This window comes from Pseudophryne corroboree, chromosome 5 (genome assembly GCF_028390025.1).
Source record: "Pseudophryne corroboree isolate aPseCor3 chromosome 5, aPseCor3.hap2, whole genome shotgun sequence".
Taxonomy (NCBI): domain Eukaryota; kingdom Metazoa; phylum Chordata; class Amphibia; order Anura; family Myobatrachidae; genus Pseudophryne; species Pseudophryne corroboree.
The window spans coordinates 674,443,795-674,459,507 of NC_086448.1; the positions used below are offsets into that span (position 1 = coordinate 674,443,795).

At 46.7% G+C, this 15,713-nt stretch overlaps 1 protein-coding gene across 3 annotated transcripts in view; it reads left to right on the plus strand.

Annotated features, from left to right (window-relative positions):
- The window catches only part of CHCHD7 (coiled-coil-helix-coiled-coil-helix domain containing 7), a 49,187-nt gene extending 37,164 nt beyond the window's left edge, over nt 1-12,023 (plus strand). For all 3 annotated transcript variants that reach the window (XM_063925003.1, XM_063925002.1, XM_063925001.1), the window contains exon 4: nt 11,807-12,023. In XM_063925003.1, the coding sequence (XP_063781073.1) occupies nt 11,807-11,911 (105 nt within the window). In that variant the 3' untranslated portion in view covers nt 11,912-12,023. The remainder of the gene's footprint in view (nt 1-11,806) is intronic.
- The last annotated feature ends 3,690 nt before the right edge of the window (nt 12,024-15,713 follow it).

Genomic DNA, 15,713 nt, shown 5'->3' on the forward strand with positions numbered 1-15,713 from the left:
CGGGTGACTAAGTCCTGAGCTGTGCAGAGACAGCACAAACTTTTGTTTGTGTAGCTCTCTGCACAAGCGATCACTCCCCTGCACAGCGTTAACCCCCTCCCCTGTAGGCGGTGATTACCTGGTTGCAGCAGTGCAAAAATCCGCCTGCGTGCGACCAGGTCAGAATGAGGGCCTATGTCCTGTTTCCAGTCCGCCTGCCCCCTCCGGCATCAACAATCCCCACTCCCTAGTCGCTGCGCAGGTGGAACAAAAGCTGCTGCGGCCACCGGCATAGATGTGTATGAAAGTGGCGCAGCGAAAGGTTTTCATAGCCCTCCCTGCACCGCATACTCTCTGAGCCCCAGAGCCTCCTCTGTGCATGATGTCACAGAAGTGTCTCCCCACCACAGCCGCTCCCAGATCCCCAGGGCTGCGGGGAGCAGTGCATCTTCTTCCCTGTAATGCGGCGCATTGGGACACCGGCGCTAACAATAGTGACTGGCTGCTTGGCTGCTGTGCGAGTCTCCGGGAGAGCCACTGCCAAAGGGAGGACAGCAGCTTAGCTGCTTCCAGGAGGAGAAGCATTACCCACTCCTCCCCCACTCGCAGTACCTCTGGGCCCCAATCGTGGCATCCCCTCCCCCACCCGCGTTGACTCCGGATCCCCTCCCGCAACATGCCCACAACCAACCCTCCCCCACCCACTGCTCCCGCCCCTCCCCCACACCCACCACTCCCCCAACCACAGCACCTACTAGGTGATTCATCAGGCCCTGCGTACGCTGTTCACGTTGTAGCAAGGGGCTGTGACCCCTTAACCATTGCACGCCCTTTGTACGTGCTATATTTAACCACTCACACTTATGATTGGAGGTAATACTCCATATAATACAAGGACGTGAAGGGTTAAGGGGGCATAGCCCCTTACGATGGTGTGAAGAGCGCCCGTAGGGCGTGATTAATCACCTAGTGTATTAATATCCTTTTGAAGATATGACCTCCAGATTTGAACACAGTATTCTAGATGAGGCCGTACCAATGACCTATACAGTGGCATTATTACTACTTTCTTTCTGCAGCTGATTCCTCACTCAGTGTAGCCAAGCATCTGACTTGCTGTCCTCATTGCTTTGTTACATTGCTTACCTGCCTTTAAGTCACTTGAAATTGTGACTCCTAGATCCCTTTCCTCCTCAGTAATTTCCAGTTTAGTGCCATTAATACTATATTTAGCCTTTTTGAAGTTTTTCTTTTATAAACTGCACATTTCATCTGAGTGGGGGGCAATAAGTCAGTCAGGACATAGATTTACAACTTAGTAATTTTCCAATATTCTTTTTCAGACATACCTGAATTTATTTCTTAAATAACATTAGATATTTTTTAAACTTAAGCTAAAACTAAATGCTTACATTCTAAGGAGAAATTAATAATGTATTAACCATTTCTTATATAGTGCAGAATATTCTGTTGCGCTTTACAATTGAAGCAACCGTAATAGAACAAAAATGGGTAATAACAGACAGACCAATAGGTAGGAAGGCTATGCTCGCAAGCTATAGGGAAATAGAAATTGATACACCAGGATAGGTGCTACCTATTGCATAATCGTACTGCCAGATTGCAAAGGTACTTAATGTGCTATATGATATGATCACCTAGCAATGTTGGCCATCGGTCAGGAGGATATGAAAGTGAAGAAAGACCAAATATGTGAGGTTATGCGTGGACTGTACAGAGAGGATGTAATTAGACAGGAGACACTGAAGATGATTATCATTTATTTATATGGGATCCGCAGCGCCCAATTGCAGAGTAAACAAATAAGCAAAACATGAAGACGGTGGCTTGCAGTTAAATTCAATATAGGACAAGTACAGGGTATATAATCATAGCAGCGTCAGTAAACAGCACTGGAATAAGTATCAGGGTGGCAGAAAACCGAGGGATTTGGTGCCATCAAAGGGAGTACTGGAAACGAGATAGGTGAGGTTAAGTAAGAGATGTGAAAGCACATGAGGGAAGAGCACCCTGCTCGTGATAGCTTACATTCCAAAGGGGAGGGGCACACAGACAGGGGTGACACAGATGGGATAGAAAGTAAGTGTGTGCCACAGAAGGCTTAGGATGAGAGATGGCTGGGTTTGGTGAATAAGTGTGTCTTGAGAGCCAGTTTGAAGCTTTGTAGAGAGGTGGAGAGTCTGAGGGGGAGAGGTAGAGAATTCCAGAAAAAGGGAGCAGCACATGCAAAATTTTGGAGTTAGGAGTGGGAGGAGGTAATCAGAAGGTAGGGAGCCAGTGAGGGGCTAGTAAAAGAGGGGAGGTGGATGTAGTGCATTTGGTGTGGAAGATGATCCGGGCAGCAGCATTGAGGATAGATTGGAGTGGAGAAATGTATGTCTTATGGATGCCAATCAGGAGGAGATTACAATAGTCCAGTCTGGAGATGACCAGTGAGTGAATAAGGGTCTTAGTGGCATCCTGGGTGAGAGAGGGTCTGATCCTGGAAATATTTTTGAGATGAAAATGACAGGTTTGTGATAGGTGCTGAATGTGTGGTTTGAGATTACTCTAAGACAGCGCACTTGGGGGCTAGAGGAGATAGTGCCATCTATAGATAATAAAATTGTGGTAGGTGAGGTTGTGCGGGAGAGTGCGAAGATGATCAGCTCAGTCTTAGACTTGTTAAGTTTAAGAAAGTGCTGGGACATCCAAGAAGAAATGGCAGAGAGACAGTTGGATACACGAGTGAGGAGAGCAGGAGAGAGTTCATGGGATGAAAGGTAGATTTGAGTAGCATCAGCATAGAGATGATATTGTAAGTCAAAAGAGCTAATGAGTTCTCCTAAAGTGGATGTGTAGAGAGAGAAAAGGAGAGGACCAAGAACAGAGCCATGGGGGACACCTACAGTTAGAGGAAGTGGGGGGGGGGGGGTGGAGCCATGAGAGGAGACAGATAAGGAATGGTCAGAGAGGTAGGAGGACCGCCAGGAGTGGACAGTATCACGCAGACCAAGGGAGTGAAGGCTTTACAGAAGGAGAGGGTGGTCCACAGTGTCGAAAGCAGCAGATAGGTCAAGGATAATAAGCAAAGAGTAGTGACCCTTGGATTTAGCAGAAAGGAGGTCATTGTAAACTTTTGTGAGGGCAGTTTTAGTGGACTCGTGAGGACTGAAGCCAGACTAGAATGGGTCAAGTAGTGAGTGGGAGGGAAGAAAGGCAGTAAGGCGGTTATAGACAATCCGCTCAAGGAGTTTGGAGGCAAAAGAAAGGAGCGAGATGGGTCGATAGTTGGGGAGAGTGTGTGAATCAAGGGTAAGTTTTTTTTTTTTTTTTAAGAATATGGGTGACGAGTGCATGCTTGAAGGCAGAGGGAACAGTGCCTGATTAGAGGGAGAGATTGAGGAGGTGGGCAAGATGGGAGCAGGCAAAGAGAGAGAGGTAGCGGAGGAGGCGGGAGGGGATAGGGTCAAGTGGGGAGGTGGAGAGTGGTAAGGAACGAATGAGGGCCATGACTTCCGCACCAAATGCATGGGAGAAAGATGTCCGAGTTCGTAAGAGGGATGGGGAGGGGTGGTAAGGGATAGGAGGTGGCTGGTTGCTGATTTTTTTTTTTGGTGGGATGTGATGTCCTGCTGTATGGAGTAAATTTTGGATGTGAAGTAAGTGGCAAAGTCAAGAGTGAGGGGGGGGGGGGGGGGGTGCAGAGGAGGGAATTGAGTGGCAAAAAGGCGCCAGGGTTTGGAAGACTGGGAGGATATGAGGTTCTTGAAGTATGACTGTTTAGCGAGGGAAAGTGCAACACTGAATGAAGAGAGTGTAAGTTTCAGATGGAGGAAGTATGCCTTAGAACGTGATTTTCTCCACTGTCGCTCAGCAGTACATGAGTATTTTTGCAAATATTTGGTGTGCTAGGGTTGAGGTGTTGTAGTGTTCACTCTAGCAGTGGGGCAGGGCAGGGTGCCGGAGTGTGAGGGGCAGAAGTGTGCGCGTGCCGAAAGGGGGCGTGGCCATGCAAATAGGGGGCGTGACCAAACTACATCCTACAAGTGGGCAGTTCAGCCCACAGACGGGGGGAGTGGGCGGCCGGCAGCGTCACTCTTGGGGGCTTCCCCCAAGCTCTCCCACAGCGTGAATGGATGCCGCGCGCATGCGAACAGCATCTTTACACGCTGGGAGGGCAGAAAGCGGGCGGCTGTTTTAGCAGGGTGCCGCAGAAATGGCAGGGCGGGTTTTGCCCTTAAAAAATTGGGCAGGGCGCGGTGCCCTGCTAAAACAGCCTAGAGTGAACACTAGTGTTGATCTGTGAGGGTGAATATTGGTTGGTGGAGTGACCGTCTTGTGGCTTGTTCAGGGCATGAGAGAAACCGTTTAGGAGAGAGAAGTGAGTAGAGTAGGGGTGATAGGGAAGTGGTGTCGATGGCCTCAATGTTGCATTTAGTGATGGGTAGCCTTAGGAGGTAGAGATGGAGTAGCAGAGAGGGATAGGTTAAAGGAGAGCAGGTGGTGGTCTGAGAGTGGAAATGGGGAGTTGGAGAAATCAGAAATATCACAGCGGTGAGTGAGGACCAGTTCCAGTGAGCTCCCATTCACATGGGAGGGGGAGGAGGTCCACTGGGAGAGACCGAGTAAAGATGTAAGTCTAAGGAGTTTAGAGGCAGAGGATTTTGTGGGGATTTCGGTTGGGATGTTGAAGTCGCCTAAGATAATGGAGGGAATGTCATAAGAGAGGAAGCCAGGAAGCAAAGTTGTCACGGAATTTGGAGGGCATGCCGGGGGGTCGGTAAATGACAGCTACTCGTAGTTAGACAGGTTGGAAGAGGCATATAGCATGGACCTCAAATGTAGAGAATGTGAGGGATTGTTCTGGGGGATGAGTTGGTTGGAGTAGCTAGAGGGTATTAGGATCCCACCACCACCACCTGGGCAACCCCCGGGTGGGGGTGTATGTGAGAATGTGAGGCCCCCAGCAGGGAGAGCAGCAAGAGAAGTGGTGTCATAGGGAGTAATCCAGCTTTCTGTAATGGCCAGGAGATGCAGGGAGTTGGAGATGAAAAGGTCATGGGTGTGGACCAGTTTGTTACAAACAGATCTGGCATTCCATAGAGCACAGGATAGGGGGTGTGAGTTTGAAGGTGAGATGCAAATGAGATTATCATGGTTGCTGTAGCATTGAGGCGATATTAATTTGGATGGAAGGGATAAAGCGGCCATAGTGTTAGTGCAGGCTTCTGAGCTAGGAGGGGAAACTGCAGGAGGAGGGCAGGGAGGGATTGCAGTGTAATGTAGATGATGATGAGGTGACAGAGAATGGAAGGAGGGAACTTGGCTGAGTGGTGGGGTAGTAGGATCACAGTGGGGCAAAAGTGACGAAGTGGAGTGATAGGAAGGGAGGGAGTGGGGTGGATGGGAAACAGAGGAGGGGAGAGACTAGGAGATGTAGGAGACTAGGAGGGAGGGATAGATAAGGTGCAGAAGAAATAATTGTTAAGATAAGGGGTGATGGGGAGGGTTTAAAATTTTTTAAATATAACTATATATTGGAAAAAAGTGTGGAGACTGTATAAAAGAGACAGAACAGTAGAATTGCAGGAGTTCAGGTAAAAGTATGGTGTTGGTAAATGTGTAGGTTAGTCTAAACTAATTGAGTTACAAGTGAACCTAACAGTGAGGATTATAAGATTGCATAAATTGAGTTGTAAAGTAGACTGCTAGACTTGAGAGTAGGGAAAAAGCAATGGTAATTAAGACAGGACTTACAAGAATATGTTAAAGAAAAATTACATTGGTACAGGTGAGAATTCAGATGTTTTTGGCAAGCTATAAACATAAATTTGAGAAGATGCAGAAGAAGTTGAAAGGTTGCGTTCCTAACACAGATTTAAGTGTCCAGGTTAATGAGACTGGAGTAGTTTGATGCATGGACTCACATTTGTTTGAAAGCAGTCCTTCATTGTTCCAGATTGTGAGTTGATTGTTCTTCTGTTTTCCTTCGGTTTAATGTCGGTGTAATGTCGTAATTATGTTTAAAATTTTAGCTATCCTTTGAATAATGTTCTTTGAATTAATGGACGCAAGCGTACCTAATGCTCTTTAAGTAATAAGCCAAGCATGTGAATACACTGATTACACCCAAACTGCAATGAACCCTCCCCCAGCAATAGCTACCAATAAAACAGTTTTTAGAAAACCAAATAACACACCAACCATCTAAGATTTAACAGTCATGCCCTCATGCCTATACTCGGGAGATAACATTCCAGTTTATCAATAGCAACCCATCATGTGCATAAGCAATCTAATACAAAAGCAGATGCCTTATGCCTATGGCAATGCTATAATTCTTACCCAGTTTGCTAACTAGTATTTCAGTGCAATCAGTAGTGATAATCTCTTGGTTACAAATTTGATAAGCTTGTCTGAAGAGTTGAGATTTCAGGGAACGCTTGAATGTTTAGAGTCTTATTGTGAGTGGAATGGCATTCCAGAGTTGGTGCAGCCCGGAAAAAAGTGTTTGAATTTTGAGTGGTACTTAGTAATACGTGTGGATGAGAGGCACAGATCTTGTGCAGAGGGGAGAGGTCTGGTAGGGAGATATTTTGAGATGAGTGAAGAGATGTATGTTAGCGCAGTTTGGGTAATACTCTTGCAAAGTATTTTATATTGAATAGCAGAATACCGGTAACCAATGGAGGGACTGACTGAGTGGCTTTACAGACGAACATTTTGCAAGGAAAATCGGCCTTGCAGCTGTATTAAATGGATTTTAGTGGTGAGAGTCTACTTTTGGGAAGACCAGTAAGGAGACCATTGCAATAATCAATACGGGAGTTATGAGTGCATGGAGTAGAGCTTTTGCAGCATCTTGTGTAAGATATGATTGTATTTTGGATGTTTCTTGAGATCCTTGCTATGCCCAATTTGGACTATGTGATTTTCCCTTGAACTCCCCCAGAGCCCAGATAGTCAAAATCTGTACTATCTGTGCTTGAGATTTTGTCTATGTGCCAATTCTGACTATACGTTTTACTAGATAGAACACCAGATAGTCAAGATTAACTTGCTTGGTCAGTCTATCTAGCCTTACGATACCGACCCCACGGGAGCACGCATCGGGATCGAATCTGTATCTCAAGCTGCCTACACACTATTAGATGTATGTAACATGATTTTGAGACAGATTGAATGTGGGGAACAAAAGACAGTTCAGAGTCAAGAATGACACCTAGGCAGAGAGCTTGTGGGGTAGGGTCATTAAGTTATCAACCGTGATGGAGATATCAGGTTGGTAACTATTATTGTCTGGTGGAAATTTAATTAATTCTGTTTTGGAAATATTAAATTTGAGGTGGCGAGATGACATCCAAGATGAAATGCCAGAAAAGGCATTCAGTGACACAGCACAATACAGATGGTGACAAATCTAGGGAGGATACATAGCGTTGAGTATCATTCGCATACAGATAATACTGAAATCTGAAAGAGCTAATTAGTTTGGCAAGAGATGCGGTATAGATTGAGAAAAGCAGAGGATTTAAGACTGAGCCTTGCGGTACTCCAACTGATAGAGGTAGCGAAAAAGAGGTGGATTCAGAAAAACTAACACTGAAAGAGCGATTAGATACAGTATGTTGAGAACCAAGAAAGGGTTGTGCACTGGATACCTAGGGATTGTAGTGTTTGTATGAGAAGAGAGTGGTGAACAGTGTCAAAAGCAGCAGAGAGATCAGGGAGAATAAGTGAGTAATGGCATTTAGATTTAGCAGTGACCATATCATTCACTACCTTAGTCAGTGATGTTTTTGTTGAGTGTTTGGCACGTAAGCCTGATTGAAATGGTTCCAGTAAATTGTGTGAGTTAAAATATGTGAGGCGACTGTAGGCAAGTCTCTCAAGTAGCTTAGATGGGCATTGGGGCGGAGAACTGGGGAGGTAATTTGAGAGTTAGGGTCAGAATTTTGGTTTTTCAGAATGGGAGTAATCACTGCATGCTTGACCAGTGTATGAAAGATACCAGTAGTCAGAGAGAGATTATAGATTTTAGTTAAGGTTGGGATGAGCACAGGAGACAGAGATTTACTAATTTGTGACGGTATAGGATCATGGGTGAGTAGGTAGAGTAGGCAGATGAGAAGAGTGCATATACTTCATCTTCCCTTGTGTGATCAAATGAAGAGAAGGTGCCAGAGGGTTCAGGAAGGGAATTGAGCAGGTCACTGGCTGTGGAAGAGCACACTATTTCATTTTGGATCTGATCAATCCTGTCCTTTAAAATAGGAAGGAAGATCTTGAGCACTGATAGTGGCTGGTGGGGTTGGTAGCCAATCTCTTGTTCGACCACACTTAAGTCGACAGGGACTCTAGGTCGACAGGTCAAAAGGTCGACATGGGGTTTTCACAATTTTTTCTTCTTTTTTTAAAAAACTTTTTCATAGTTAACGATCCACGTGGACTACGATTGGGAATAGTAACCTGTGCGGAGCGCATCGGTGCAAGGGGACACTGTGCCCTAATTGGGGTTCCTGGTCACTGTATGAAGAAAACAGCACCAAAAAAAATTAAACTCATGTCATCCTGTTGACCTAGACTCTGTCGACCTAGAAACCCTGTCTACCTAGTTACTGTCGACCAATAGTGGTCGACCTAGACACTGTTGTCCTATGTATGGTCGACCTTCCATACCACACCCGGTGGGATTGGTGAGGAAGGGATAAGAAATTATTTAAATGTATTAAAGTCTTGATGTTAGAGGCTTGAGCAGAGATGAGACATTGTAAATATGTTTGTTTGGCAGTGTCCAGGGCATTACGATAAGAGTGGTAATGGTCGTATATGTTGGGAAGTCACTTGAACTACGAGATTTATGCCACTGACGTTCTATTTTACATGAAAGTTTTTGTATGTGTCTTGTGAATTTAGAGTGGTAGAGTGCCACGATTGACATTTACGTCTACATGGAGTGTGATAGAGCCACTTCATTGAGTGCTATTTCTAGAGTCTGATTCAGGTGTGATACAGCTGTCTCAGGAGAGGGGAATGTAGAAATTGGTGAGAATAGTTTTTGCAGAGAGGTGGATAGTTGTTGAAATTAATATTGTGAATACTTCTGCAGGTTTGTGGAGGTTTGGTAGACTTTAGAGACATTGAGTTTGAAGTAATGGAGGAGAGCATGCAGGTGATAAGGTTGTGATCTAAAAGAGGGAAAGGAGTGTTAAGCTGGCCATACTCTAGAATGATTTTAGGTACAAATACACGATTTGGACTCCTCAATCGATGCATTGTGTGCACATCGTGCATTATTTGGGTATGATTACAATTTGATGCACGTTCCCGTGGGTCAAATGCTGCATTCTCTGATCATGCGTGCAGCCCTTACTATCCGTTATAATTGTGTGCACATCGTACCATGTTTAATGCACATACAATGCATCGTTTGATGAACCTTTCGATCAGCTTCATTTGGATGAATTCTTTTTGTGAGGCATACGATGGATCGAGAGACGATCCATCATATAGGGGCGCACGATGGGTTGTAAGATCGTATGCACATAGTGTGTCATAAAAACATCAAATCGTGAGTCTGGGGCTGCCGGGGAGTTCAAGGGAACTCGTGAGACAACTCGCATCTGATGCTGGTCTGTCTAAAGTATGGCCAGCATTAGCGAATTCAGAAACGAAGCACAGTCTGGTGAATACAAGATGCAGATGATTTACCGTATATACTCGAGTATAAGTCGACCCGAATATAAGCCGAGGCACCTAATTCTACCACAAAAACCTGGGAAAACTTATTGACTCGAGTATAAGCCTAGGGTGGGAAATGCAGCTCTAGCCGTACACAGCCCTCAGTGCCAGATATGCCCTCATACTGCCAGATATGCCCCCACAGTGCCAGATATGCCCCCACAGTGCCAGATATGCCCCCACAGTGCCAGATATGCCCCCACAGTGCCAGATATGCCCCCACAGTGCCAGATATGCCCCCACAGTGCCAGATATGCCCCCACACTGCCAGATATGCCCCCACACTGCCAGATATGCCCCCACACTGCCAGATATGCCCCCACACTGCCAGATATGCCCCCACACTGCCAGATATGCCCCCACACTGCCAGATATGCCCCACAGTGCCTGATGTGCCAGATATGCCCTCATGCTGCCACATATGTCCCTCATGCTGCCACATATGACCCTCATGCTGCCACATATGCCCCTCATGCTGCCACATATGCCCCTCATGCTGCCACATATGCCCCCTCATGCTGCCAGATATGTCCCCTCATGCTGCCAGATATGTCCCCTCATGCTGCCACATATGCCCCCTCATGCTGCCAGATATGCCCCCTCATGCTGCCAGATATGCCCCCTCATGCTGCCAGATATGTCCCCTCATGCTGCCAGATATGTCCCCTCATGCTGCCAGATATGTCCCCTCATGCTGCCACATATGTCCCCTCATGCTGCCACATATGCCCCCTCATGCTGCCAGATATGCCCCCTCATGCTGCCACATATGTCCCCTCATGCTGCCACATATGCCCCCTCATGCTGCCAGATATGCCCCCTCATGCTGCCAGATATGCCCCCTCATGCTGCCAGATATGCCCCCTCATGCTGCCAGATATGTCCCCTCATGCTGCCAGATATGTCCCCTCATGCTGCCACATATACCCCCTCATGCTGCCAGATATGCTCCCTCCCCAAGTGCCAGGTATGCCCCACAGTGTTGTTACTTACCCCTCCGTCGATCCCACGCTGTCTTCTGGAGGGACACGAAGCGCACAGCACGCGCCTCTCCTGTGTCCCTCCTGCATCTTCGGCGGCCGCGGCAGGTCTATTAAAGGAAGTGCCGGTTCGTGATCAGAGGTCACGAACGGGTACTTCCTGTAATAGAACCGCCGCTGCTGCCGCCGGAGATGCAGGAGGGACACAGGAGAGCCGCGCGCTGTGCGCTTCGTGTCCCTCCTTCACACTGCTCTGCCTCTGCCTGTCACTGACTCGAGTATAAGCCGAGGTGGCTTTTTCAGCACAAAAAAAAGTGCTGAAAAAGTCGGCTTATACTCGAGTATATACGGTAGATAAGTTGGAAGGCAATTAACATGGGGGTCATTCCGAGTTGATCACTAGTTGCATTTGTTCACACCGCAGCGATCAGGCTAAAAAATGGCAGTTCTGCGCATGCGGCGCAATGCGCATGCGTGACGTACGGGCACAACGAATGATTTAGTTTTGCACAGGGTCTAGCGATGCATTTCAGTCGCACTGGTTGCCGCAGAGTGAGTGACATGAAGTGGGCGTTTCTGGGTGGCAACTGGCTGTTTTAAGGGAGTGTTTGGGAAAACGCAGGTGTGCCAGAAAAAATGCAGGCGTTGCTGGGCAGGTGTGTGACGTGAAATCCGGAACTGAATAGGCTGAGGTGATCGCAAGCGCTGAGTAGGTATTGAGCTACTCTGAAACTATACAAAAAATGTTTGCATGCGCTCTGCGATACATTCGTTTGCACTTCTGCTAAGCTAAAATACACTCCCAGTGGGTGGCGGCATAGCGTTTGCACGGCTACTAAAAACTGCAAGCGAGCGATCAACTCTGAATGACCCCCATAGTTCCCTAACTGTGAGTGATAGCATGCAATATACTCTGATCTGTAATTGGTGGCAAGTTAGGGGGGTCACGAATGTAAAGTCTTTTTTTCTCTTTGCTTGGGGGAAAAAAAAAACTTTTTATTATACGATAGTACATCTCTACATTCTAACATCTAAATAAAAAACATATCTGACTATTTATTACAAAATCAACAAAAATGTGCTTTGTTTGTTTTTTATTCCAGCACAGTGTTATGATAAAAAGAAGAGGTGATGGTGTAAAACCTGCAATGCCCACTGCTGAAGAAAGAAAGCAGATACTAGAATCGCTTGGAAGGGTGCCATACTGAAATACTATTACCTTTTGCAGTTGTAAAATATTTTATGCTTTTATTAATTCATCACAAACTCCTTGTATTGGGAAATGTTGACTTATCTGTATTAAAGACCATACTAAATCTACTTCAGTTTTATTTTCAAATTTGTCTAACAATCACTTTTCACATAGAATAATCATGTTGCAGTGCTTAATTTGCCTAAAGGTCAGAGGAGTCTGAATGGGGGGGGGCAAGGGGGCAGTTCGCTCCCCCCATACATGAGAGAGGCGCCTGCCACCGCCGATGCTAGCGGCAGCGCCATCCCTGTACAGTACGCGGCTGAGATAGGCGCCGCATATAAAGGGCGCTTCGGCCACGGACCTCGATTCACTGACTGTCACTATCATTGACAGTGACAGTCAGTGCTTCTGCTCCTCCCGCGTAGCGCTCTGATTGCGCATTGTAATGAGCGGCGGAGCGTCATGACGTCAAGCCACTCATTACATATGCACAAGCTGTGCTGGGGCCGGTCCCGGACGTCGCAGAGAAGATACTGAGACTAAGAAGACTTGTTTCAAAATGCGGGGGCAGCCCGCTCCAGCTTGTCCGCCCGCCCGGCGTCCTGTGGGGGTATGTGTTCCTGGCACTGTGGCATATATGTATAACTGGCACTGGGGGCATATATGTATAACTGGCACTGGGGGCATATATGTATAACTGGCACTGGGGGCATATATGTATAACTGGCACTGGGGGTGTATGTGTATAACTGGCACTGGGGGTGTATGTGTATAACTGGCACTGGGGGCGTATGTGTATAACTGGCACTGGGGGCGTATGTGTATAACTGGCTCTGGGGGCATATATGTATAACTGGCTCTGGGGGCATATATGTATAACTGGCTCTGGGGGCATATATGTATAACTGACACTGGGGGCATATATGTATAACTGACACTGGGGGCATATATGTATAACTGACACTGGGGGCATATATGTATAACTGACACTGGGGACATATATGTATAACTGGCACTGGGGACATATGTATAACTGGCACTGGGGACATATATGTATAACTGGCACTGGGGACATATATGTATAACTGGCTCTGGGGACATATATATAACTTGCTCTGGGGACATATATGTATAACTGGCTCTGGGGTCATATATGTATAACTGGCACTGGGAACATATGTATAACTGGCACTGGGGGCATATATGTATAACTGCCTCTGGGGGCATATATGTATATCTTGCATTGGGGGCATATGTATAACTTGCTCTGGGGGCATATATGTATCTGGCACTGGGAACATGTGTATAACTGGCTCTGGGAGCATATATGTGTATCTGGCACTGGGAACATGTGTATAACTGGCTCTGGGAGCATATATGTGTATCTGGCACTGGGACATGTATATCTGGCTCTGGGGGGCATATATGTATATCTGGCTCTGGGACATGTATGTATAACTGGCTCTGTGGGCATATACTGTATGTATATCTAGCTCTGGGTCGTATATGTATATCTAGCTCTGGGGGCATATATGTACTGTATATCTGGCTCTAGGGGCATATATGTATAGCTGACTCTGGGGGCATATATGTATAACTGGCACTGGAGGCATATGTATAACTGGCACTGGAGGCATATGTATAACTGGCACTGGAGGCATATGTATAACTGGCACTGGAGGCATATGTATAACTGGCACTGGAGGCATATGTATAACTGGCACTGGGGGCATATGTATATCTGGCACGGGGGGCATATATGTATAACTGGCACTGGGAGCATATGTATATCTGGCACTGGGGACATTCTACAGTGTATATAATGGGCTTTGGGGGTAATTCAGACTGGATTGCTGCAGCGGTAGCGATTGCAGTCTGAATTCCTTTGTGGAGTGCGCACGCACCCCGGTAGCTCAGTGAGATGCTGACAGCATCTCTGGGCTGCGATCACCTCTGCCTTATTGATAGGCAGAGGTGGTTGCGGGGCGGGAGAGGGCGTGCCAACGGCGTAAGAACACCGTTGGCTGGGTGCGGTCCAGACAACACAGATGTGTCCGGTCCGTTGCGGGGGTGGGCCGCAGCGGCTGCGTTGGAAGGGAGATACTAGCCAGGTGCAAAATCATCACCGCTATGCGATGCTTTCGCACCCGTGCAGGAGGGGGGGGTGGGGGCAGAGCCAGACATGCTGGGTGGACTAGCCCTGTGCTGGACGTCCCCCCACATGTCTGAGAAACTGATCGTAGATGTGCTAAATTTAGCACATCTATGATCAGATCTGAATTAGGTCCTTTACCAGGCATATTGGGGGTCATTCCGAGTTGTTCGCTCGCTAGCAGATTTTAGCAGCATTGTACACGGTAGGCCGCCGCCCTCTGGGAGTGTATCTAGCTTAGCAGAATAGCGACAGAAAGATTAGCAGAATTGCGAATAGAAAATTCTTAGCAGTTTCTGAGTGGCTCGAGACTTACTCCTACACTGCGATCAGCTCAGCCCATTTCGTTCCTGGCTTGACGTCACAAACACGCCCTGCGTTCGGCCAGCCACTCCCCCGTTTCTTCAGACACTCCCGCGTTTTATCCTGGCACGCCTGCGTTTTTCCGCACACTCCCAGAAAACGGGCAGTTTCCGCCCAGAAACACCCACTTCCTGTCAATCACACCCCGATCACTTCAACTATGGAAATTCTTCGTTCAGAGTAAATCTAAGTTTTGAGCTAAAATACTTAGCGCATGCGCAGTTTCGCCTTAATCGCTCCGTTGCAAAAATCGGCAATGAGCGAACAACTCAGAATGACCCCCATTGTGTGTAAGGGAGCTCTACCAGACATAATGTATATAAGGGGTAACTCACTCAACTGCTACTCCATAGAGTTTCGTGCAGGTACATGTGACCTGTCTAAGGTGGCCATAAATTAGGGGCGCCAAATTGAGATTTTATCTTGCCCCCCCAACTGAAAAACGTTCTGACGCCCCTGCTAAAGGTGTAACCACGCTTACATGCTCACTGGGGATTACACACCTTCATGTAATGTGTTGCAGTTGTTTCTCAAACTCTGTCCTCCAGACACACTATCAACAGGTGGCTTGGTTAGATAAAAATGGCTGATGTAGGTACTAATTTAAGTCACCTGTGCTCCAGCATGGATATCTTTTGTAAGTGTGCCTGTAGGACAGAGGGGCAGATGTATTAACCCGGAGAATGGATAAAGCAGTGATAACGCACCAGCCAATCATTACGGATTTGAAAAATGACAGGAGCTGACTGGCTGGTGTGTTATCACCTTGCACTTATCACTGCTTTAAAACTTCTATGTCTTCTCCAGGCTTAAAACATCTGCCCCAGAGTTTGAGAAGCACTGATTTAGACAAGTAAAACAACTGGTTTTGTGTGTGATCAACTAATTATTTAGAATAATGTAGTTTCTTCATTATCCTATGTTTATTCCTATTTAAAGGAGACCTACAGTGCCATCAGTTATTAGTTTATTAATGTGTCCACTACATATTCCTTTTAAAAATTGTTTGTTTGTTTTTTAGAATTTTTATGTAGTCTGAGGGTCTTTAGAAGACTTCACTGTGAATATAATATAGTGAAGGTTATAATGAGCACCCTCTGGGCCAGATTCAGATGTGGTTGAAGTTGCTATTGTAATATGCCACTGATTGTGGAGTGTCTTACTTGTTTCCCCTGGACAATGTCAGCTGTCCTTGCCTTCAGGATGCTTCCTGGCCATGCCTCTTCTAAACTCTGACGCTAGGCAGAGAGAAAGCCACACCCTCTCCCCCCAGACAACCCCTAACACAAGTCACTACACT